The sequence below is a fragment of the Panthera uncia genome, chromosome E3, assembly GCF_023721935.1.
Source record: "Panthera uncia isolate 11264 chromosome E3, Puncia_PCG_1.0, whole genome shotgun sequence".
NCBI classification, from domain to species: domain Eukaryota; kingdom Metazoa; phylum Chordata; class Mammalia; order Carnivora; family Felidae; genus Panthera; species Panthera uncia.
Window position 1 is genome coordinate 17,043,015 of NC_064815.1, and position 23,565 is coordinate 17,066,579.

Here is a 23,565-nt window from a genome sequence, read left to right on the forward strand (position 1 = left end):
TTTGCCAGCCTCTATCCCAAATTGAAGATTCAACAAGGTAAAGTCCCCCAAACCTGTCTGCCCTGAAATTCCCACCTCCATCCAATCCCCAATAAACACCCTGGGCGACATTGGGCAAAAAAGCCTTTTATTTCCCCCCACATTCCAGCTCTCCATTTTTTGTAACATCTCTTCGAACTCAGAACAAAGGCCAGAGAAGTTGATTCACACCTGGAGAAAAAGAAAATTAAAAACCAGGGCAGATCACAGGGCCCCTGGGGGAAGCTCTGGGATGGCTGCAAAGTAAGGAGCAGAGGCAATGGCAGCTAGAGATAGGTACAAGCACTAATCTTGACTGGGGTGGATGACTTCAGGACCTCAGGATCTGCCAGGAGCCAGAGAGGCTTCCTTTCCCAGTCCACTCAGATCTAAGAAAGGCTAAGAGAGTTCCACCATCTCCCATCCCAGGCAGATGGATAGGGCAGTGAAGTCTAGCCCTGAGCAAAATAAGCAAGGCTGATTTTCAGCAATCCAGTTCCTTTGGCCAGAGCCCCTCCCTGGGCTTGGGCAGTTGCCGCTTCTCCCAAGGTTATTTCCTAGGGCACAGCAGCCAGTTGTTGAAGCTGAGAATAGTTTAAGAGTTGGCTGCACAATAGGTAACTCTCATATGAGATCCATCTGACAGAGTGAGACTTTTTTACAGAAAAAATTTTTTTCTTTAATGAGCTGACACATGAAATGGTTAGCCAATATGTCCCCCACCCACTGCTACCTTTGTGAGGTGTGTTCCTCCAAAGATCCTGTTAGCAGAATCAACTTTTTCTAAATGCAGTGAAGGCTGATGGAAAAGAGGTGTATGTAAAATGCTTGGGCACAAAGTATGTGCCTAGTAAATGGGCATCACCAATCCTTTTGAGCTGTTCAATTTGAGTTTTACAAAAGCTGCATCATAAAAATGGGTATCAGGATGTCAGGACAAAAGCAAGACAACCCTAATTCGCATCCAGGATGCATCATCAAATTTGAACCCTCTTGACTCCCACTGTTACCAAAAAACTTGGATGTGAACTACAGCTATGCATGAAATCTTAAAAATCAGAATGTTAACTGAAAGTCAGTCACAAAAGAATGCATGTGATTCCATCTACATAAAGTTCAAAAATAAAACCAAACCATATTATTAAGGAATGACTCTATCTCAGTTATAATTGCCACCCCTACTCCATCCCCTACTCCCACAGGACTGGGGCAAAGAACCTTACCTGAGAACAAGTTGGGAACTAGGCCAGCGCCCTCAGAGCCGGGTTCTAGACCAGTGGGATTCCCGGCGCGGGTGAAAGCACACAGCAGTAAGACAGCAGAGAAGGCCACAGAAGAGAAGCAGGAAGGAGCCCAAAACAAACAGTCTGGAGCCACACAGAGCCAGCTCCTCCTAGGGATGGGCACAGGAAGGGAAGGAGGCATGAATGAGAGAGGGAGGGTGGAGAATCTTCCCCTGGGAAGACGTCTTATCCCCAGGCCAAGAACTACAGAGAGAAGCCCCCATGGGGGAGAGGGCTCTCTACATCCAGGAGAGAAGGAGAACCCAAAGAGAAAATGTAATTTCTGCATAAGCTAATTGTCTCGATGGTCTACAAACTGCTTTCTTGCCCAGCCATTTACGTGAAATCCCACAATGTCTCCAGGAGGTAGGAAAGTCCACTACTATCCACGTTTTAAATATGTTCAAGTAGGGCCAGGTCTGGAAACAAGTATTTTCTCTGGTTCTAAACTCCCAGGTGATGTTCCTCACCAGGGTCCTTGCAAGTGTGAGGAAAGAGTACACAGCAGCCTCCTAACTGGTCTCTCTCCTTCCACACAGCACCACTGGACCCCCTGGCCTACAGTGTCAAGTTGTAGCATTTTAGCCTGGCATCACGGTACCTCATAATCAGGCCTCTGCATCCCTTCTGTCTCTTCCCCTCAGTCATTCCTAAGCCCCTCAGCATGGAGTGCCCTCGAAGGCCGAGCACTTTTCAATCTCTAGGCCTGTGTTTGTGCCGGTCCTTTTGCCTGAAATGCGTTCCCCCTCTCCTGAACCCCCTCTATTGCATTCTCTATCCACATCTTCCTCCTCTTCAAGGGTCACCGTGAAAGGGCAGACAAAGCCTGGGACTACAGTCAGAAGGCAGACATTGCAATCCTGTATCTGCCACTTAACCAGTTGTGTGGCCTTGGGCAATTCGCTCCCTCTAAGCCTGTTTCCTCATCTGTAAAATGGGATAATAACAGCTACCTCAAAAGGCTATTTTAAGATCAAATGAGATAATGAACTTGAAAGCGCTTGGTACATTATAAATTACTGTACACAATTCCCTTTCTTAAATGCCACCTTCTCTGTGAAGCACTCTCCATAAATGTTCAAGTTAGGGTTAATTGCTCCTTACTCCATGTCTGAATAACACTTTGCTCACATCTCTATGATAGCAATTAGCCCATTCTGCCCCTTCTGACAGCTTCCAAATTCCTGTATTCTGTTTAAACACAAGTTAATAGTAATAGCTGTCATTTATCCAAATCTCTGTTATGTACCAGGCATTGTCCTGAGCACCTGACATTAATTCTCATTCATCTTTATTTGTTGGAATCAGGAGATAATATTATGTTTTCCATTTTACAGATGATGTTTCCATTTTTACAACTCAGAGAGGCTCAGATGCTTGCTCAAGGTCACACCCCCTCTGAGGCAGAATTATAGAGCCCTACACCTTTTTCTGTTAGGTAAAACTGCCTCCAGAAGCCTTCAAGACACAGCGTTCAGCACGGCAGTCTATGAAACCCCAACAACCTGAGGTTCTTACCGACGTGAGCAGCTTGGTGAGCACAAGGCCTTCGTGGCTCCAGACCCTGACACACTCCTCAGCCATCCTAGAATTCAAGGTGGCATTTCCTGCTCCCTCCTCTGAGCAGGATATGGGGGGCTGGCTGGCGGGCAGGATTCCTGGGGCAGCACTAAAATACAGGCAGGTTCCTGGGGTCCTCTCTGCGGTCACCCTGGCTGTAATGAGGACCAGCTCTGTTGCAGAGGATCCTATGAGAGACACAGGAGAGGGGTTGGAAGAAAATGGAGGGTGGGTTGGAAGCCATCCATCTTCAGACTTACATTCATTTCTAAGGCTTCCTACAGTACTGGGTGTTTTGGCATTGAGGCTATTCAATAAAGTACTCTATGTGCCATCATCATGTCATTGAGAAATGACAATAACTGTGAACCAATATAAACAAAAAATTAAGTTAGCTTACAATCAATAAAATAATCATACCAGTACTCACAAAGTTGCAGTGAAACTGGGGCAGATACACATTGCCAATGTCAGTCTGTATAAACTAGTTTGTCCTTTTTAAGAAAGTAGCTTTCTACTAGGTACCAAAATCCATTGAAAGGTTCACACCCCATTTCAAATTAGCGGGAAAAGGATGGCCTATTTAGTCAGTGAATTTGGAACGATTTCCATTTGTGGAAAAAAAAAAAAAAGTTAGACTCATCTCACACTATAAAATAAAGTACAGATGTGCTAAAGACCTATATTAACAAACTAAACAAAACAAAACCCAAAGAAAATACAGAAGAATATTTTCTAATTTTAAAGTGAGGAAGGCCTTCCTAAAAAAGACACAAGACCTAAAAGCCTGAGTAAAGAATGAGAGCAATAAACAACTCATAACAGTTAAAGACTTCTCTACAGTGAAAGAGAACTTAAAAAAAAGTAACAGAGGGGCGCCTGGGTGGCTCAGTCGGTTAAGCGGCCGACTTTGGCTCAGGTCGTGATCTCGCGGTCCGTGAGTTCGAGCCCCGCGTCGGGCTCTGTGCTGACAGCTCAGAGCCTGGAGCCTGTTTCGGATTCTGTGTCTCCCTCTCTCTGACCCTCCCCCGTTCATGCTCTGTCTCTCTGTCTCAAAAATAAATAAACGTTAAAAAAAAAAAATTTAAAAAAAGTAACAGAATGGATGAAAATACCTATGTTTAACTGGCAAAAAGGTTTACTATACAGAATGTAAAAGGATCTTCTAAAAATCAAGAAGGTAAAGGTAAACCATTTTTTTCTTTTTTTCCCCCCCAGAAAACTGCAAGACAAATAAAAGTAAAGTGGGCAAAGGATATGAACAGGAAATTCACGGAGGCACAGAAACGGCCAATAAACCAAAAGATGTTCAACCTCACTAATAATCGGGAGAAAGTAAATTAAAACAATCAGGTAATTCCTTTGCTCATTAAATTGGTAAAAATTAAAAAGACTGATAATAATAAGAGTTGCTGAAGATGTGGGGAAATGGGCAGTTTTAATGAGTGACACCTTTCAGAAAAATACAATTTGGCTGTTTCTGTCATAATTTCAAATGGGTACAGAGAGGGACTAAGAAGATGCCCATCAAACTGTGGACTGTGCAGGGGAGATGAGGAGGATTTTTTGTTTTGTTTTTCTGATAGAGAGTAGGGGGTGGGGGGGACACAAGGGAGGAACAGAGAGAGAGGGAGATGGAGAATATGAAGCAGGCTCCATGCTGACAGCATACAGCCCGATGAGGAGCTCAAACCCACGATCTGTGAGATCATAACTTGAGCCGAAGTCAGTCACTTAACCAACTGAGCCACCAAGCACCCTGAGGCAAGGAAGATTTTTACACCTGCTTTGTATACTTCTATGTGCTCTAAATCCACAACAAAATGAATTTGTCCATTAAAAAAAAGGTCCATACCCTTGGACTCAGTCATACCACTTGCAGAAACTAACCCTAAGGTAAGGATTCAAAAGAAAAATGCCACGTATACCAAGATGTTTATTGTGATTTCACAAAAAATGCCAAAAAATAAGAAACAGTAGAGATGTTTAACACTAGGAAAGGCATTACAAGTGATGGCCTAGCCACTTAATGGATCACCTTACATCCATTAAAATAATAACATTCAGGCCGGGCAGTAAGAAAAAAGAATGATGTCATAAGGAGAAAAAAGAGAAATAGAAACCAGTACATGTATCATAATGAGAACTGAAAAATGTACATGTAAAATTTTCTAAGAGAATGCCCCTTTTTCAGTGTTTTCCAGATCAAATTAATTACCAAAGTCCTGTCAATCCCATACTGCCAATGTCTCTTAGATCAGTCCCGGTTTTTCACAGCATTGTTTTAGCTCAGTTTTTCTCATCATCTTCTTTTTTTTTTTTTCCAAAGATTTTATTTAGGGGTGCCTGGGTGGCTCAGTCAGTTAAGCATCCGACTTTGGCTAGGTCATGATCTCACGGTTCATGAGTTTGAGCCCCGCATCAGGGTCTGTGCTGACAGCTCAGAGTCTGGAGCCTGCTTTGGATTTTGTGTCTCCCCCTCTCTCTGCTTCTCTCTCACTCTGTCTCCCCAAAATAAATAAATGTTAAAAAAAAAAGATTTTATTTAATTTTTTTAAAGTAATCTCTACACCCATCATGGGGCTTGAACTCACAACCCCTAGATCAAGAGCCGCAGACTCCACCAATTGAGCCAGCCAGGTGCCCCTTCTCATCATCTTTCTATTGCAACCACCTCCTAACTGGTCCTCTGCCATCTGGGCGCATTCCTACCAGACAATCAGCCAACAGACTGTGATCTTTTAAAAGAACAACAACAAAACCCTACTATTTTTCTGCCTAAAATTGTGAGTTTGCCCAACGTACTAAAGTTCAACTACCTGGGCTTGGCACACAAGACCTTCCATAGGATTCTGTCTGCTCTCTCCAGTCCATCTGTTGCCACTCACTCAACACTCCTTCCCCTGCACCAAAATGAACCCCTTGAAGTTCTCAAACATGCCATTACGGTCCCCATCTGCATACTTTTGTATGTGCTTGTCCCTCTGGCTGGAAGAGCAAAGCCCTAAACCTCCCTCAAGCCAGCTCAGGCACTGAATACTTGGAAAAGCCTGTTTTCACTATCCCTGCTTGGCAGGCTCCTAACTATTCCCACTGTATCTTGTGTGCTACTACATACATTGAAAGGTATTTACTTTGGGGAGCCTGGGTGGCTCAGTGGGTTGAGCATCTGACTCTTGATATCAGCTCAGGTCGTGATCCCAGGGTGGTGGGATTGAGCCCCAACTTGGCTCAGCAGGGAATCTGCTTGAGATTCTTTCTCTCCCTCTGCCCCTCCCCCACTTGTGCACATGCTTTAGCTCTTTCTCAAATAAAAATTAAAAGGAAAGAAAAGAAAGAAAGGTATTTACTTCTGTTCATGTCTGTATCCTTGCTAGACTGTAAGCAGCTTGGAGTGAGGACCCGGGTCTTACACATCTCTATATTCCCCATGCTTGCTACATAATAGGTGCTTAATAATTATTACTTAGGTGATGCAATCATAGGTGGGTTATATTTTATTTTTTTCCAGAGTAATCTCTCATGATATTATTCTGGTTCTAACCATTATAAAAAGAACAAGGGCTTGTTTGCAAAAACAGAACTGGAGAAGTTGATCCTAAAATTCATATAGTAATTAAGGAATCTGGAATAATGACAATTTTTAAAAAGAAGAACAAAGTTGAAGGACTCACATTTTCTTTTTTTTTTTTTTTTAAGGTTTATTCATTTTTCAGAAACAGAGAGAGACAGAACTTGAGGCGGGGAGGGGCAGAGATAGAGGGAGGCACAGAATCTGAAGCAGGCTCCAGGCTCTGAGCTGTCAGCACAGAGCCTCACATGGGGCTCGAACTCACAGACTGTGAGATCATGACCTGAGCCGAAGTTGGATGCTCAACTGACTGAGCCACCCAGGCACCCTGAAGACTCACATTTTCAGATTTCAAACTTAATACAAAGCTACAGTAATTAAACGAGTGTGGTGCTAGCATAAGGATAGACATATGGATCAATGGAATAGAACTCAGAGTCCAGAAATAAATTCATATATACATCCATGCTCAGCTGGTTTTCAATAAGGGTGCCAAAATTATTCAATAAGAAAGAATAGTCTTTTCAACAAAACATATTGGGACAACTGAATAGCCACTTGCAAACAATGAAGTTGGATCCCATCCTCACATCATTCACAAAAATTAACTCAAAAATGGATCATAGAGCTAAGTGTAAAGTCAAAACTACAAAATTTTAGTAGAAAATATACAAGTAAATCTTAGTGAGTTTGAGTTAGGCAAAGCCTGCTAAACCAACACACTAAAAGCGCACGCAACAAAAGGAAAAATTGATACACTGGATTTCATCAAAATTAAAACCTTCGTGCTTCAAAGAACACCATCCACAAAATGAAAAGACAACCCAGAGAATGGGAGAAAATATTTGCAAATCATACCTCAGATAAGAGACTTGTATCCAGAAAATATAAAGAACTCATAGGGGCACCTGGGTGGCTCAGTCGGTTGAGCGTCCGACTTCGGCTCAGGTCACGATCTCACAGCTTGTGAGTTCGAGCCCCGCGTCGGGCTCTGTGCTGACAGCTCAGAGCCTGAAGCCTGCTTCGGATTCTGTGTCTCCCTCTCTCTCTGCCCCTAATCCACTCGCATTCTGTCTCTGTCTCTCTCAAAAATAAATAAACATTAAAAAAAATTAAAAAAAAAGAACTCTTATAAGTCAATAATTATAAGACAAATTATCCAATTATTTTTTCACAAGCAAACTCCAAATAAACATTTCTCCAAAGGAGATAGACAAATAAGTGCATGAAAAAAAGACGTTCAGTATCATTAGCTGTGTCAATCAGAACCACAGTGAGATACTATTTCCCACTGCCTAGGATGGTTGGAATAAAAAAGACCGACAATAACAAATGTTGGTGAGGACGTGGAGAAATTGGAATTCTCATTCACTGCTGTAAAACAGCCTGGAAGCTCCTCAAAAGATTTAATGGGAACACCTGGGTGGCTCAGTCAGTTAAGTGTCTGACTCTTGATTTCAGCTTAGGTCATGATCACAGAGTCGTGAAATCAAGTCCTGTGTTGGCCTCCAAGCTGAGAATGGAACCTGCCTGGGATTCTCTCTCTCCCTCTCTCTTTGCCCCTCCCTTGCTCATGCGCGCTCTCTCTCTCTCTCTAATAAAAATTAAGATTAAAAAAAAAAGATTAAACATAGAGTTACCGTATGATCCAGCAACTCCACTCCTTAGTATTTCATTTTCCTCAAGAGAAATGAAAATGTATGATCACACAAAATCTTGTATGAGAATGTTCATGGCGGCATTGTTCATAATGGTAAAAAAGTAGGAACAATCCAAATGTCAATGAACTGGCGAATGGATAAATGAAAGATGGACGATTCATACACTGAGCGCTATTCGCCAATAAAAACATGAAGCACTGGTAAGTGCTACGACATGGATGAACCTTGAAAACATGCTGGTTGAAAGAAGCAGTCACAAAAGACCACATATTGTATGAAATGTTCAGTACGCAAATCTACAGAAAAAGCAAGATTAGTAGTTGCCTGTGTCTGGGAGGTTAGGAGGAAAAGGGGAGTGACTGATAATGGGCTTAGGATTTCTTTTGGAGGCAATGAAAATATTCTAAAATTGACAGTGGTGAGAGTTGCCCACTTTTGTGAGTATGTGAAAAGCCATTTAATTGTACATTTTAAAATGTGTGAATTTTGTGGTATGTGATCATATCTCAACAAAGCTCTCGTATATATATTTAGAAAATAAAAAGCACAGGAAAAATCACCCCAAGTCTGTATATATCAGACACCTGCCTTTATTCTCATCCTTTGATCACACATATGTATACCTGGACATAAGAGACCTCCCCCTGCGACACACTCAGCTACATATGTAATTCACAAGAGATGCTTAGAATGATAGTGTCGAAAAGGACCTCAGAAGCCAGACAGTTCCACCTTTCTCTCCTCCCTTTTCATCTCCCCAGTTTCAGACAAGGAACTTGAGGCCAAATCTCATGCAGGAATAAACTGACACACTCTCTCTCTCTCGCTCTCTCTCTTATCATTTTCCCAGATGACTCTAAGCTCTGTGGGAATGGAGATGCCTAATTTTTTCTGTATTGTCCATAGCACATAGAGCTGTGGTAAGAACAAAGCAGAAACTTAGGACACTTGCTTAATTGAAGGAGGACATGCTTCTTGAATATCCCCTAGGAGAAAGAAGGTAGCCTCCAATAGGAGAAAGCGGTAGAGATCAAGAAGGATGAGAAAAAACATTAGGTCAAATCTATCCCATCTCATTACACCTCCAAGGATGGAACCAAAAAACCTCAGGGGCACCTGGATGGCTTTGTCTGATTTGATTTCAGCTTAGGTCATGATCCCAAGGTCATGGGATTGAGCCCCATGTCAGGTTCTGCACTCTCTGTGTCAGAGCCTACTTAGGATTCTCTCTCTCTCTCTCTCTCTCTCTCTCTCCCCCCCCCTGCCCCCGCCCCCACTCATATTCACTCTGTCTCTCAAAAACAAACAAACAAACAAACAAACAAACAAACCCACCTCAGAGCCAGAACGGGAGAAAGAAAACACTTGTTCACTCAAAGTATCTAGCCCTTACTACAGCAGAAGTGACTAAGGCCAAGGGATATGCCCAAGGTCACCAGGTTGGGGAGGTCAGAGACGGCCCACCCCTAAGTGTTCTGATGCCCAACCCCTATTCCTCCTTGATCTCACCTTTCAATCCAATATGACTACCCAGGACCTGGGTTTCGAATGTCTGGGTCTTGTTCCTGTCTGGACCATCTCCGAAGTTCAAGGTGGTCAGTAAGCCTACAACGTGAGATCCACGCGACTTCCGTGTGGCTGTCCCATTCACGGGGCACAGGGTCAGCTGGCCAAAAGATCTCAGGAAAGAGACCCAGTCCTGTGTGCAAAAGGAAGGTGAGAGGTGAGACATTAGCAGCATGAGCAGACCTGTATGGAAAGGATGAAGGTACTCACCTGAGGGATGTCAGGGCTGCGCAGGCCAGTCCTGTGGGTGAGGAGGAAGCTGCCAAGGCCCAGGCCTGAAAGGCCAAGAAGCAGCAGGATCAAAGTGGCACAGACCAGAGGTGGGTGGTGGGCGAGACAGAGATGCAGGTTGTGCCCTGCCTGGCAGCTGCCCATGGGGAGGAGAGGGGTCCGGGCCTCCACGGAGAGCCTGCTGGAGGACAGGAAGGAAGAACTGGACAAGAGCCTGAGAGTCAGAAGGCACTTACCCATTTTTATTCAAAGGTAAGCTGAAGCACTGAAAAGACAGGGGACTCGCTCAAGGCTCCATGGCCAGTTAGTGGCAGAGCCAGGACAAGAACCCAAGGCTCTTGACTCCAAGTATTCATCCCCCTGCACCACTCAAAAAATGTCCGCTGTATTTCATTTCTGATGTGATCAATGCAGAAGCAAAGTAGAGCACACTGTGCTCGAAAACGGAACCCAAATGGAGAGTTCTCAAGGGGAGAAATTGAGGAAGCAGCTGTTCTGGGGCTAGGGTTTGGCTGAAGAACAATTCCAGCCAATAGCCTAGACAAAGGAAGTGTCTGATGAAAAGAACTCCACTTTGGAGCAAAACGGTTCAGTCTGAAGCCTCCTCTGCCACTCACTGGCTATGTGAGAAAAACCAGTTAACCTTTGTGAGCTTAAGGATCTGTGAAGGGAAGGAGGGTGAAGGGTGGTTCTAAGAACACCAAATAATGAGGACTAAATGTGACAAATAAAGCAGTTTGCACAGTACTTGGGCCTTGCAGGGACGCAACAAATGTCCATTTTCTTTCTATTTCTCTGTGTCATAATGACCTTTAAAACTAGGTGAAGCAAAGCAAAAAACACTGTGGTGGAAACTGAGGTTCGGGGACTTTAACAGAGGAGGGGCAGGGCCAAGGTCTGAAACCCGTTTTCTGCTTCCAGGTAGAGAGAGTGCCCTTTGCCAAGCAAGAAGCAACAGTCTGATGAAAAGGAACATCTGGAAGACGGGATAAACATATTGGGTGGGGGGAGAAGGAAGGCTCCAGGGAAATACAGGTGTCCCAAAAGCCCAGCCCCTGCCCTGCCTCCCGTCCCGGCACATCTGGAAAGAGGGAGGAAGCGCGAAGGGGGAGGGCAGAGCCTGAGGTCAGCGGCTGGTGGTGCCCCTGGGCCTCCCCTCCCCCCGCCCCAAGCCCCTCCTGCATGAACTCAACACTCGCAACATCCCTTTCCCGGTCTTGCGGCGTCGGTTCCGCCTGCCGCTAGCTCTCACCGCTCGGAGCCGGGCGGAGGCCGGCGCCCCCCGCGACGTCACGCGTGGAGCAGCGAAGGGGCGGGGTCCGTGCTCCCACTCACCCACCCCCACCCTCGCCGTGGGATTCGCATGCGCAGTGGCCACGCGGGCGGCCGCCGGGCCTCTCCCAGACTGGGCGGGGGCGTACCAAGAGGAAAGGCAAGGAAGGGGCAACGGAGAAGAAACTACCCCGCGGTAGGTGAGTGACAGGGAGAGAGGCAAAGGCGCTGACTCCAGGGACGTTGTTAGAACTGGAAAGCCTCACTCCGGAGACACTGTGGGGCATTTCAACGACAATCCGGTCGCGGGCATTTTTCTGTTGCTGGTCCCCCACCCGCGCCAGTCGCACAGCCCAGCCGCGCCCAGGTTCCGGGTAAGAATTTGGGGTCCGCCCGGGGGCGGGACTCCAATCCTAGGACTCTGGCCTTCTGGGCTGTTTGGGTTCGGCTCTTCTCTGCAGACGTAACGTCTACACTTCACGCTTGGACTGTGGTTTAGCGACTCCTTAATGCGTAGGATCCTATAGCTGCAGGGCTGCTCAATAGAGACCGTCTTATTTCACTTCTGCCCAGATTTTGGAGATGAGAACACCTGAAATAGCGAGACGCATGGAGCCAAGAACCGTGGGTTCAAATCCTAACTTTGTGCCTGCCTCTGCATAAGCCATAACCGTGCTCTTTTGGGGAGCCGAGTTTGTTAAAGGGGTTCATCCTGGGGTGCCTGGGTGGCTCAGTCCGTTAAGTGTCCGACTTCGGCTCAGGTCATGATCGCACGGTTTGTGAGTTCGAGCCCCACATCCGGCTCTGTGCCGACAGCTCCGAGCCTGGAGCCTGCTTCAGATCCTGTGTCTACTTCTCTCTCTACCTCTCCCCTGCTCGTACTCGGTATCTCTCTCAAAAATAAATAAACATTAAAAAAAAAGGGGGTGGGGGTTCATCCTACCTACCTCACTGGTTGGATGGGAAGCTGAAGAGGCAAAGTGTGGGAAAACATGGGACAGGTGTGCACTGAGCGTTCAACTGCACTCGACAAATAAATGCTCCGTGAAGCAAAATCTTAATATTCAACTCTCCTGACGCTCTGTTAAGACAGAGACCATGTCATTCCTGTACCACTCCCCTTCCCAAAAGTTTATAGCCCCAAACCCTTTCCTAAATCGTAAAATAATATCCAACAAGGGTGCAAAGACCATTCAATGAGGAAAAGCTAGTCTTCTCAACAAATGGTGTTGGGAAGACTAGAGACCCACATGTTAAACCCTTACCTTACAGCATATGTAAAAGTTAATTCAAAATGCACCAAAGAACTAAATGTAAGAGCTGAAACTATAAAACTCTTAGAAGAAAACATGAGGAAATCTTCGTGACCTTGGATTTGGCAACAATTTCTTGGATATGACACCAAAAGCACAGACAACGAAAGAAAAGATGAATCGGACTACATCAAAATTTAAAACTTCTGGGGGCGCCTGCATGGCTTAGCTGGTTAAGCATCCAGCTCTTGGTTTCAGCTCAGGTCATGATCTCATGGTTGATGAGTTCTCAGGCTGGACACTGTCAGCACAGAGCCTGCTTGGAATTCTCTTCCCCCCCCCCCCCCCCCCCCGCTCGCTCGCTCGCTCTCTCTCTCTCTCTCTCTCAGAAGAAATAAACTTTAAAAAAATTTTTTTAAACTTTTGTACATCAAAGGACAAAAGAGAGTGAAAAGCAACCCACCGAATGGGAGGAAGTATTTGCAAATCACGTATTTGCTAAAGACTAAATAATATCCAGAATATATAAAGAGCTCTTACGGCTCAACACAACCACCACAAAAACCCTGGTTTAAAAAATAGGCAAAGGACTTGAAGATGTTTCTCCAAAGATATACAAACGGCCAATAGGCCCATGAAAAAATACTAAACATTACTGATCATTAGGGAAATGCAAATGAAAACCACAATTAGATACACCTCACAGCAATTAGTATGGGTACTATTAAAAAAAAAAGAAGAAGAAGAAGAAGGGAAAATAAGTGTTAGCAAGACTGTGGAGAAGGAATGCTTTTGTGCTGTGGGTGGGAATTTAAAATGGTACAACCAGTACAGAAAACAGAATGGTGGCTCTTCAAAAAATTAAAAATAGGGGCGCCTGGGTGGCTCAGTCAGTTAAGCGTCCCAACTTCAGCCCAGGTCATGATCTCACGGTTGGTGAGTTCAAGCCCTGTGTCAGGCTCTGTGCTGACAGCTTGGAGCCTGGAGCCTGCTTCGGATTCTGTGTCTCCCTCTCTCTGCCCCTCCCCAGCTCATGCTCACACTCTGTCTCTGTCAAAAGTAAATAAACTTGAAAAATGAAATTAAAAATAGAATTACCAGAGGTGCCTGGCTGGCTCTTGATCTTGGGGTTGTGAGTTTGAGCCTCATGTTGGGTGTAGAGATTACTTTAAAAAAAAAACCAAAACCTTGGGGTGCCTAGGTGTCTCAGTTAAGTGTTTCACTTCAGCTCAGGTCATGATCTCACGGTTTGTTAGTTTGAGCCCTACATTGGTCTCTGCACTGACAGGGAGGAGCCTGCTTCACATCCTTGGTCTCCCTCTCTCTCTGCCCCTCCCCTGCTCGAGCTGTCTCTCTCTCTTTCTCTCTCTAAAAGAAACATCTTAAATAAATAAATAAAAATAGAATCTTTAAAAAATAGAATTACCATATTATCCAGCAATTCTAATTTTGGGGTATATACCCCCAAAGAATTGAAAGCAAAATCTCTAAGAGATATTTGTATACCCATGTTCATAGCAGCATTATTCACAAGGGCTAAAAGGTGGAAGCAACCCAAGTGTCCATCAACAGATGAATGGATAGATAAAATATGGTATATACATACAGTGAAATATTTTTCATTCTTTAAAAGGAAGGAAGTTCTGATACATGCTACAACCTGGATGAACCTTGAGGGCATTATGCTGAGTGAAATAAGCCAGTCACAAAAAGGCAAGTACTGTATGATTCCATCGATTTAAGGTAGTAGAGTAGTCAAATTCACAGAGAAAGAAAGTAGAATGGTGGTTACCGGGAGCTGGGGGGGAAATGGGAATGGGGAGTTACTGTTTAATGGGTACAGAGTTTCAGTTTTGCAAGATGAAAAGAATTCTGGAGGTGGATGATGGTAACGAATATACTTCACACTACTGGATTTCTGCACTTAAAGATGCACAGAAATGGTTAAGATGGAGGGCCCCTGGGCAGCTCATTCAGTTGAGCATCTAACTCTTGATTTCCGCTCAGGTCACGATCCCAGGGTTGTGGAATTGAGCCCCTAGCATGGAGCCTGCTTAAGATTCTCTCTTTCTGGGGCGCCTGGGTGGCTCAGTCAGTTAAGCATCTGACTTTGGCTCAGGTCACAATCTCATGGTTCATGAGTTCGAGCCCCACGTCAGGCTCTGTGGTGACAACTCAGAGCCTGGAGCCTGCTTTGGAATCTGTGACTCCCTCTCTCTGCCTCTCCCCCACTCTTGTTCTGTCTCTGTATCTCAAAAAATAAATAAATGTTAAAAAAAAATTAAAAAAAAAAAAAAAAGATTCTCTTTTTCTACCCCCGCTTGTGCCTCTTCTTCCCCAACCCCGGCTCATGCATGTGCTCTCTCTCTCTCTCTCTCTCTCAAAAAAAAAAAAAAAAAAAGGTTAAGATGGTAAATATGTATGTTATGTATATTTTGCCACAAACATAATTAAAAAAAAAAAAAAACCTTGGTATGTGTGTGTGTGTGTGTGTGTGTGTGTGTGAATTTATGGCACAGTCTCCTAGAGTATAGTGAGTGACGAATCCATTGATCAACTTAATTGAAATTCCAAGCATAGGAAGTATTTTCTTCTCAAAGGAAAAAGAAGTGTGGCCGACAGAGAATTTTAAAACCTAAGAGGCGGAAGGCACTCAATAACTGAACAAGTTCCACAATAACCACTTTATTTTCCGGGTGCTAAACTGATGTCTGGAGAGGTTAAGGGACTTGCCCCAAGTCTCCCAACCAGTTAAACCTCAGCCAGAACTAGAGCCCAAGTGTCCCAACACCGAATCTAGTCCTTTCTCACCAAATCCTCCTTGCTAGATCCTGCCAAGGGATCTCTCCTGAAAACCTGTAAAAGTCTCTGCCCATCTGACTCTCAGCCACACCCAGCCCCGTTGGAGCCAGTGAGGTCACCTTTCCCTAGTCTCAGTTTTGTCTCCCCAGCCACTACCACAGTTCTTGGAATTGTATGCTCTCACAAGCCCCAGTTTTCATAGTTTGAGTACAGTATTTACTCAATAAATATTTATTGACTAATGTATTGAAACAGCTTCTTGGGTTTTTTTTTTTAATATTTTAATGTTTACTTATTTTTGAGAGAGAGAATACAAGCAGAGGAGGGGCAGAGAGGGAGGGAGACCCAGAATCTGAAGCAGGCTCCAGGCTCTGAGCTGTCAGAGCCTGATGTGGGGCTCAAACTCATGAACTGTGAGATTGTGAGCCAGAGTCAGATGCTTAACCCACTGAACCACACAGGGACCCCTCGAAAACAGCTTCTTACAGGCCAATTTCACCAAGAACTCACCAATTTTCGGTTTCATTTTAAGGTTGGGAGCACATCTGCCCATGCTGAATGGTTGTGAAATTTAGGTTAAAAGATAAAAGAAAGTTTATTTAGTCAACAATTATATTTTAGTGTCTACTGGGGTCCAGGCACAAAATTAGTATCCATATAGCAAAGACTTTGTCAATGTTTCTACTTAATGACAAGTCTAATTTGCAGGGTTATAAGATAAGGCATGAAAGTGCCCAGTGTGGTACACAATAGGAAGTCAACAAATGTGAATTTCCCTTTATTATTCTTGTACTGCAGAGTAATAGGGTATGTTTGGACAGCAGTTCTTGTAAATGACCATAATTAATATTTACTTATGTAGTCCAATCAACCAATTCTACGGACCAGTAGAGGCAAACTGGTTAAAGCATTGAACTGCCTCAAGGCCTGAGAATCAGGGTAAATGGATGTAAACAAATGTCTTACACAGAAAAAAAAAAAAAAAAAAAAAAAGTTGGGGCGGGGGTAGCCCAAGAAGACACACAATTGGTTGTGCACTGTAATCCATCAGCATTATAGTTAAATTCTAGTTTAGTAATCCACTCATCAGGCCCTTAAGGTGAGTGTTACTGGGGAAAACTGGTCCTAGACAGCTTTAATAATTTAACCAGGGTCACACAGATAGTGGGAGGCAGAAGTTGGCTTATGATTCAAGCCTGAATACAAATGTAAGAATCTACAAATGTGAGAATCAGAAAGCCACTTGAGAAGGGAACCACCCACTCCTTTGAAAGGAATCGAGGGAGGGGTTCCTCCATCACTCCATAATGATAGATTCCTCTCCGAGCTCTGGCCCAGGTAAAAGCTCTTAGGGATCTGTTTGATTTTTTTCCTTCTATATTATTGAGCTCTAAAACTTTATGGAGTCACAGGCCGCTTTGAAAATCTGATGCAAGCTTTCATTCAGTCAGATATTCATTCAGTAAACATCTCTGAGCGGCCAGGCACTATTCTCCAGGCCGGGAATACAATGGTGGATCCCTGACTTGCTAGAAAGTAAAATCCGCCAATGGAAGTTCTCCCTCGAAAAATGAGCTTTTACCTGAACATTTGCAGTTTCAATCAGCAGAAACTCAGTTCTCTTGGAGCCTATCCTCGGACAGGAGACCCTACAAATTTAATAAGTTTCCTTCTACCCTAGTTTGACTTCAGTTTAGTGTTTAGTTTCATATCAGGACTGCTTGATAAAATTAGCCCTTCTTTCTCTTTTACTTCTTGATTTTATCTTGTGTTATTCACCTATTCAATCAACTCATTCATTCATTCAACAAACATTTGAACACCTGTTAAATGCCAGGTACTTGGTTAGGCACTGAGGAAGCCACATTTCCTACCAATGAAAATCCTTACTAAAAGAGACAGATACACAAAGAATTATGATAAAACGTTAAATACCATAAAAGATAATACCATAATATAAAATAACAATAGCTACCCTTTTCTGAATAACTTCTAAGTGGGTCAAGCATTTAATGGCCTTCAAAAGTTATCTAGTTCAAACTTATCAATAGCAAAAGCAAATCAGCATTATCCCTACTTTACGATGAGAAAGCCAAGGCTTAGCAATGTTAGGAAGCTTGCCCATGGTGTTCAGCTGGTCAACAGCTACATGTAACACATACATACAAGCACACACACACGTATTCATGATACACATATTGGAAAAAAGAATATTTGCAAACTTGGAATGAGATACTTTCTAAAGTAAGGCAAATACCAGAAACTATAAATGGAAAAATGGATAAACTTAGCTATTTTTTTTAGTTTTTTTTTCTTTTTTCTTTTCTTTTCTTTTCTTTTCTTTTCTTTTTTCTTTCTTTCTTTTTTTTTTTTTTTGAGAGAGAGAGGGCCGGCGGGAGTGGGGGGAGAGCAGCAGGGGGAGAGAGATAGAAAAAATCCTAATCTTCATGCTCAGCACAGAGCCTGATGAGGGGCTCAATCCCATGACCCTGGGATCATGACCTGAACCAAAATCAAGAGTTGGATGCTCAATGGACTGAGCGAGCCACCCAGGCACCCCATGAATCAATTTAACTATTTAAAATTAAAAGCCTCTGCAGTAATCTCTTGGACATAGCAACATATTGGCCTTAGCAACATATTTATGGATATGTCTCCAAAGGCAAGGGAAACAAAAACAAAAAAAAACCTATTGGGACTACACCAAAATAAAAAGCTTTTGCACAGCAAAGGAAACCATTAACGAAACAAAAAGGGTACCTAGTGAATGGGAAAAAATATTTGCAAATGATATGTCTGATGAGGGGTTAATATGCAAAATATATAAAGACCTTACACAACTCAACACCAAAAAAATTTCAATTTAAAAATGAGCAGAGGACTTGAATAGACATTTTTCCAAAGAAGACATCAGATGGCCAACAGACACATGAAGAGATGCTCAACATCACTAATCATCAGGGAAATGTAAGTCAAAACCACAAGGAGATATCACTCCACACCTGTCAGAAAGGCTGGTATCTTAAAGACAATAAATAACAAATGTTAGATGTGGAGAAGATCCAAAGGATGTGGAGAAGAGGGAACCCTCGTACATAGCTGGTTGGAATGTAAATAGGTGCAGCCATGTGGAAAACGGTATGAAGGCTCCTCAAAAAATTAAAAACAGAAATACTACACAATCCAGTAATTCTACTACTGGGTATTTACCCAAAGGAAATGAAAATGCTAATTTGAAAAGATACACGTACCCCTATGTTTATTGCAGCATTATTTACAATAGCAGCCATGATACAGAAGCAAGTGTCCATCAGTAGCTGAATGGATAAAGAAGATGTGCTATATAAACACAGTGGAATATTAGCCTTAAAAAAGAATGAGATCTTGGGGCGCCTGGGTGGCTCAGTCGGTTAAGCATCCAACTCTTGGTTTTGGCTCATGATTTCATGGTTTCATGAGTTGGAGCCCCACCTTGGGCTCTGCACTGACAGTGCAGAGCCTGCTTGAGATTCTCTCTCTCTCCCTCTCTCTGCCTCTCCCCAACTCACGCTGTCTCTGTCTCTCTCAAAAATGAATTTAAAAAGGGGCGCCTGGGTGGCTCAGTCGGTTAAGCGACCGATTTCGGCTCAGGTCATGATCTTGCAGTCTGTGGGTTCAGGCCCCACATCAGGCTCTGTGCTGGCAGCTCAGAGCCGGGAGTCTGCTTCATATTCTGTCTCTGTCTCTGCCACTCTCTGTCTCTGTCTCTGTCTCTCTCTCTCTCTCTCTCTGCCCCTCCCCCGCTCATGTTCTGTCTCTCTCAAAAATAAACATTAAAACAAATTTTAAAAAATGAATTAAAAAAAAAGAATGAAATATTGTAATTTGCGACAACATGGATGGGCCTGAGGGCATTATGCCAAGTGAAATAAATCAGAGAAAGAGAAATATCATATGATTTCACCTAAATGTGAAATTTAAAAAACCCCTCAAAAACCAGAGTCTTAAATACAGAGAAGAAACTGGGAATTGCCACATGGGAAGTGGGTGGGGAGATGGGCAAAATAGATTAAGGGGATTAAGAGGTACAAAAAAAAGTTTAAAGCCTATATATGTTAAAGGACTTCACGCAAGTGAGAAATAGGAGAAACTGTATATATTAATAGTCAAATGATTAGTAGCAGCTAATAGTGCCCCCCCAGCAGGTGAAATTTACATGAAGTGCACAAATCTTAAGTATAAAATTTCATAAGTTTTGACAAATGTAATGCCCATGTAAACACCCCAATCAAAACATAAAACATTTCCCATCACTCCAGGAACTTCTCTCATTCCCCTTTCCAGTTATTCCCCATCTCCTCTGTCCAAGGAAACCACTATTCTCACGCTATCATCAAATACTTAGTGTTTTTTCCTTAAATGTCCAAATTATCTTACTAGATTGTAAGTTTTTTTGGTTTGGTTTTGTTTTTTTTAGATTGCAAAATCTTTAAATGAGGACCTGCCTGATTTTTTTGCTTAGTTTTCCTGATTTTTTTTGCTTAGGGTTGTTTTTGTTGTTGTTGTTGTTTGTTTGTTTGTTTGTTTTAGTGTAATAAATTACATATAATAAAATTTCCCAGTTTATTTTTTTAATTTTTATTTTTTTTCAATGTTTATTTTTGGGCAACCACAAGGGGGGAAGGACAGAGAGAGGGGCACAGAAGATCTGTGCAGACAGGCTAACAGCAGCGTGTGGGGCTCGAACTCATGAACCATGAGATCGTGACCTGAGCTGAAGTGGATGCTCAACTGACTGAGCTATCCAGGTGCCCATAAAATTAGCCATTTTAATCATTTTAAAGTGTACAGTTCATTCACAATGTTGTACAACCATCACCACTGTTTATTTCTAAAACTTTTCATCACCCTAAACAAAAATTCTGTAACCATTAAGCAATAGATCCCCACTTCCCCCTTGACCCAGATCCCCAAAACCGCTTTTCTGCTTCCTATTTTTACAAGTTTGTCTATTCTAGATATTTCATATAAGTGGAATCATATGATATTTGTCATTTTGTGTCTGGCTAATTTTAATTAGCATAATGTCTTCAAGGTTCATCCATGTTATAGCATGTGTCAGAATTTCTTTACTTTTTTTTTTTTTAATAGAGTTCATTCCCAACATGGGGCTTAAACTCATGACCCTGAGATTGAGAGTTGCATGCTCTACCAACTGAGCCAGCCAGGTACCCCAAGAATTTCTTTCCTTTTTAAGGCTGAATAATATTCTATCGTACATACACACCACATTTTGTTTATTCATTCATTTATAGATGGACACTTAGACTGTTTGCACATTTTGGCTATTGTAAATAATTCTGGTACAAACATTGGTGTACAAGTAACCGTTTGAGTCCTTGTTTTCAAATCTTTATATGCCTGGTAATGGAATTGCTTGGTCATAAGGTAATCCTGTGTTTTGTTTTGTTTTTAAATTTTTTTTTAATGTTTATTTATTTTTGACAGAGACAGAGACAGAATGTGAGTGGGTTAGGGGCAGAGAGGTTGGGAGACACAGAAGCAGAAGCAGGCTCCAGGCTCTGAGGTGTCAGCACAGAGACCTACGCGGGGCTCGAACTCACGAGCTGTGAGATCATGACCTGAGGCGAAATCGGACGCTCAACCGACTGAGCCACCCAGGCGCCCCGGTAATCCTGTGTTTAACTCTTTGAGAAACTGCCAGACTGTTTTCTGCCATGGCTACACCATACTACATCTCCACCGGCAATGTGTAAGTGTTCCACTATTGCCACATTCTCAGCGACACTTGTTACTATCTTTTTGATAATAGCCATCCTAGTGTGTTGGAAATAGTGTCTTGTTGTGGTTTTTATTTGCATTTCCCTAACAACCAATGGTGTTGAGCATTTTCCATGTGCGTATTTATCATTTGTACCTGTTCTCTGAAATAAATCAAATCCTTTGTCCGTTTTGGAATTAGGTTGTTTGCGGTTTTGTCATTTGAGTTGTAGGGTTCTGTATATGTTCTGGAAATGAATCTCTTAACAGATACGTGATTTGCAAATATTTTCTCCCGGTCTGTGTTTTGTCTTTTCACTCTCTTGATGGTGCCCTTTTTGATATACAAGTTTTTCATTCTCATTAAGTCCAATTTTTCTACTTTTTTTCTTTTGTTGCCTGTGCTTTGATGTGATGTTTAAGAAATCATTGCCAAGGTCATGAAGATTTATCCCTATATTTTCTTCTAAGAGTTTGGTAGTTTTCGTTTTTACACTTAGGTCTATTATCTACTTTTAATTAATTTGTGTATTTGGCATAAGGGTCCAGCTTCATTTTTCACCATTTGGATATCCAGTATTTATGGCACCATTTCTTTTTTTTTTTTCAATATATGAAGTTTATTGTCAAATTGGTTTCCATACAACACCCAGTGCTCATCCCAAAAGGTGCCCTCCTCAATACCCATCACCCACCCTCCCCTCCCTCCCACCCCCCATCAACCCTCAGTTTGTTCTCAGTTTTTAACAGTCTCTTATGCTTTGGCTCTCTCCCACTCTAACCTCTTTTTTTTTTTTTTTCCTTCCCCTCCTCCATGGGTTTCTGTTAAGTTTCTCAGGATCCACATAAGAGTGAAAACATATGGTATCTGTCTTTCTCTGTATGGCTTATTTCACTTAGCATCACACTCTCCAATTCCATCCACGTTGCTACAAAGGGCCATATTTCATTCTTTCTCATTGCCATGTAGTACTCCATTGTGTATATAAACCACAATTTTTTTATCCATTCATCAGCTGATGGACATTTAGGCTCTTTCCATAATTTGGCTATTGTTGAGAGTGCTGCTATAAACATTGGGGTACAAGTGCCCCTGTGCATCAGTACTCCTGTATCCCTTGGGTCAATTCCTAGCAGTGCTATTGCTGGGTCATAGGGTAGGTCTATTTTTAATTTTTTGAGGAACCTCCACACTGTTTTCCAGAGTGGCTGCATTTATGGCACCATTTCTTAAAGAGACTCTTATTTTCCCCATTGAATGATCTTAGCACTCTTGTAAAAAAAAAAAAAAGTCAGTTAACCAGGGGCACCTGGGTGACTCAGTCAATTAAGCTTCCGACTTTGGCTCAGGTCATGATCTCACAGTTCATGGGTTCAAGCCTAGCATTGGGCTCTGTGCTGATAGCTCAGAGCCTGGAGCTTGCTTTGGATTCTGTGTCTCCCTTTCTTTCTGCCCCTCCCTTGCTTGCACTCTGTCTCTGTCTCTGTCTCTGTCTCTCTCTCTCTCTCTCTCTCTCAGAAAATGAATAGACATTAAAAAAAATTTTTTTTAATCAGTTAACCATACAGAGGCATGGCCACTAGCCAATTTTCAAGACTTGCAAAATACGGATCTAATCGTTTTTCACAACCTTTTTTTTTTTTTTTTTTACTACAAGAAAGTTTTTTGTCATCTACCTTCTCACTGGCTTCATTTAATTTACATACAAATATTTATCTCTATTCATTAACAATATAAAAACAAAGCAACCCTGAATTCCTTTTATGAAAACCACCCTGTCAACAACACCATTGTCTAAATCTTTTTTGATTGTACACTTCTATTAGGAAGAACTTTTGAGCCTATACCTTTAATACATATGTATTTGTTTACTTATAAAGTTTTTATGATATTGTTCTACTAATACATTATTTATTGTATAAAACATGCAAAAATAGATAATTCGATGGTGTGAAAAGTCAATTGACTATAGATGTGAAGGTTTATTTCTGAGTTCTCAATTTTATTCTATTCATCTATATGTCCATCCTTATGCCAACACCACACTGTCTTGATTACTGTAGCTTTATAAGAAGTTCTAAAATCAGGGAGTATGAGTCTTCTAACTTTGTTCTTTTTCAAGATTGTTTTGGCAAATGGCATTGTTTTCTTGACTTGCTTTTCAGATTGTTCATTCCAAATGGTCAACTTTTACTGAAAGTTTACTATGTACCAAACATGGTGCTATGGTCTTTTTATGGGATTGTTTCATTTAAATCTCAACTAAAAACTACACAAGAAATAAACTATTTATTATGAGCACTCCACTTTATAGATGAAGAAAGTAAGAGTAGTTTATAAAAGTTACACATTTAATAAGTGTTGGGGCAAATATTTGAACTGAAGCAGTCTAAATCTAGATCTGTGTTTTTAACATCTGTAGTATATTGTGTCTAGAATAATATCTTGAATATATCATATAAACTTTGCTGATATCTTTCCAAGATAAATATTTAAAAAGCTATTGCCAAATATCTGTGTATATATAAGATATACTTTTTTTGAAGTTTATTTTTAGAGGGAGTGAGAGAGAGCAGGGGAGGGGCAG

At 42.2% G+C, this 23,565-nt stretch overlaps 1 protein-coding gene and 2 long non-coding RNA genes across 5 annotated transcripts; 2 read left to right on the forward strand and 1 right to left on the reverse strand.

Moving 5' to 3' along the window:
- Nucleotides 1-110: 110 nt before the first annotated feature.
- TMEM219 (transmembrane protein 219) lies at nucleotides 111-11,229 on the reverse strand. Of its 3 annotated transcripts, none has more exons than XM_049638573.1 (6): nucleotides 11,143-11,229; nucleotides 9,870-10,068; nucleotides 9,603-9,792; nucleotides 2,820-3,049; nucleotides 1,242-1,411; nucleotides 111-210 (listed from the first exon to the last, which is right to left on the reverse strand). In XM_049638573.1, exons 2-5 carry the CDS (start codon nucleotides 10,032-10,034, stop codon nucleotides 1,274-1,276), a joined length of 723 nt encoding a protein of 240 aa, XP_049494530.1. In that variant the 5' UTR covers nucleotides 10,035-10,068; nucleotides 11,143-11,229; the 3' UTR covers nucleotides 111-210; nucleotides 1,242-1,273. The 3 variants fall into 3 exon arrangements, with proteins under 3 accessions (XP_049494530.1, XP_049494531.1, XP_049494529.1); XM_049638574.1 differs by having other exon boundaries at nucleotides 9,870-10,071; nucleotides 11,143-11,225; XM_049638572.1 differs by lacking the exon at nucleotides 11,143-11,229 and having other exon boundaries at nucleotides 9,870-11,071.
- A 23-nt stretch (nucleotides 11,230-11,252) lies between these two features.
- LOC125928046 (uncharacterized) lies at nucleotides 11,253-16,032 on the forward strand. Its single transcript, XR_007459540.1, has 2 exons — nucleotides 11,253-11,536; nucleotides 14,049-16,032. It is a non-coding gene; the product is annotated as an uncharacterized LOC125928046 (long non-coding RNA).
- A 3,700-nt stretch (nucleotides 16,033-19,732) lies between these two features.
- Nucleotides 19,733-22,476, forward strand: LOC125928047 (uncharacterized). Its single transcript, XR_007459541.1, has 2 exons — nucleotides 19,733-20,424; nucleotides 20,705-22,476. It is a non-coding gene; the product is annotated as an uncharacterized LOC125928047 (long non-coding RNA).
- The last annotated feature ends 1,089 nt before the right edge of the window (nucleotides 22,477-23,565 follow it).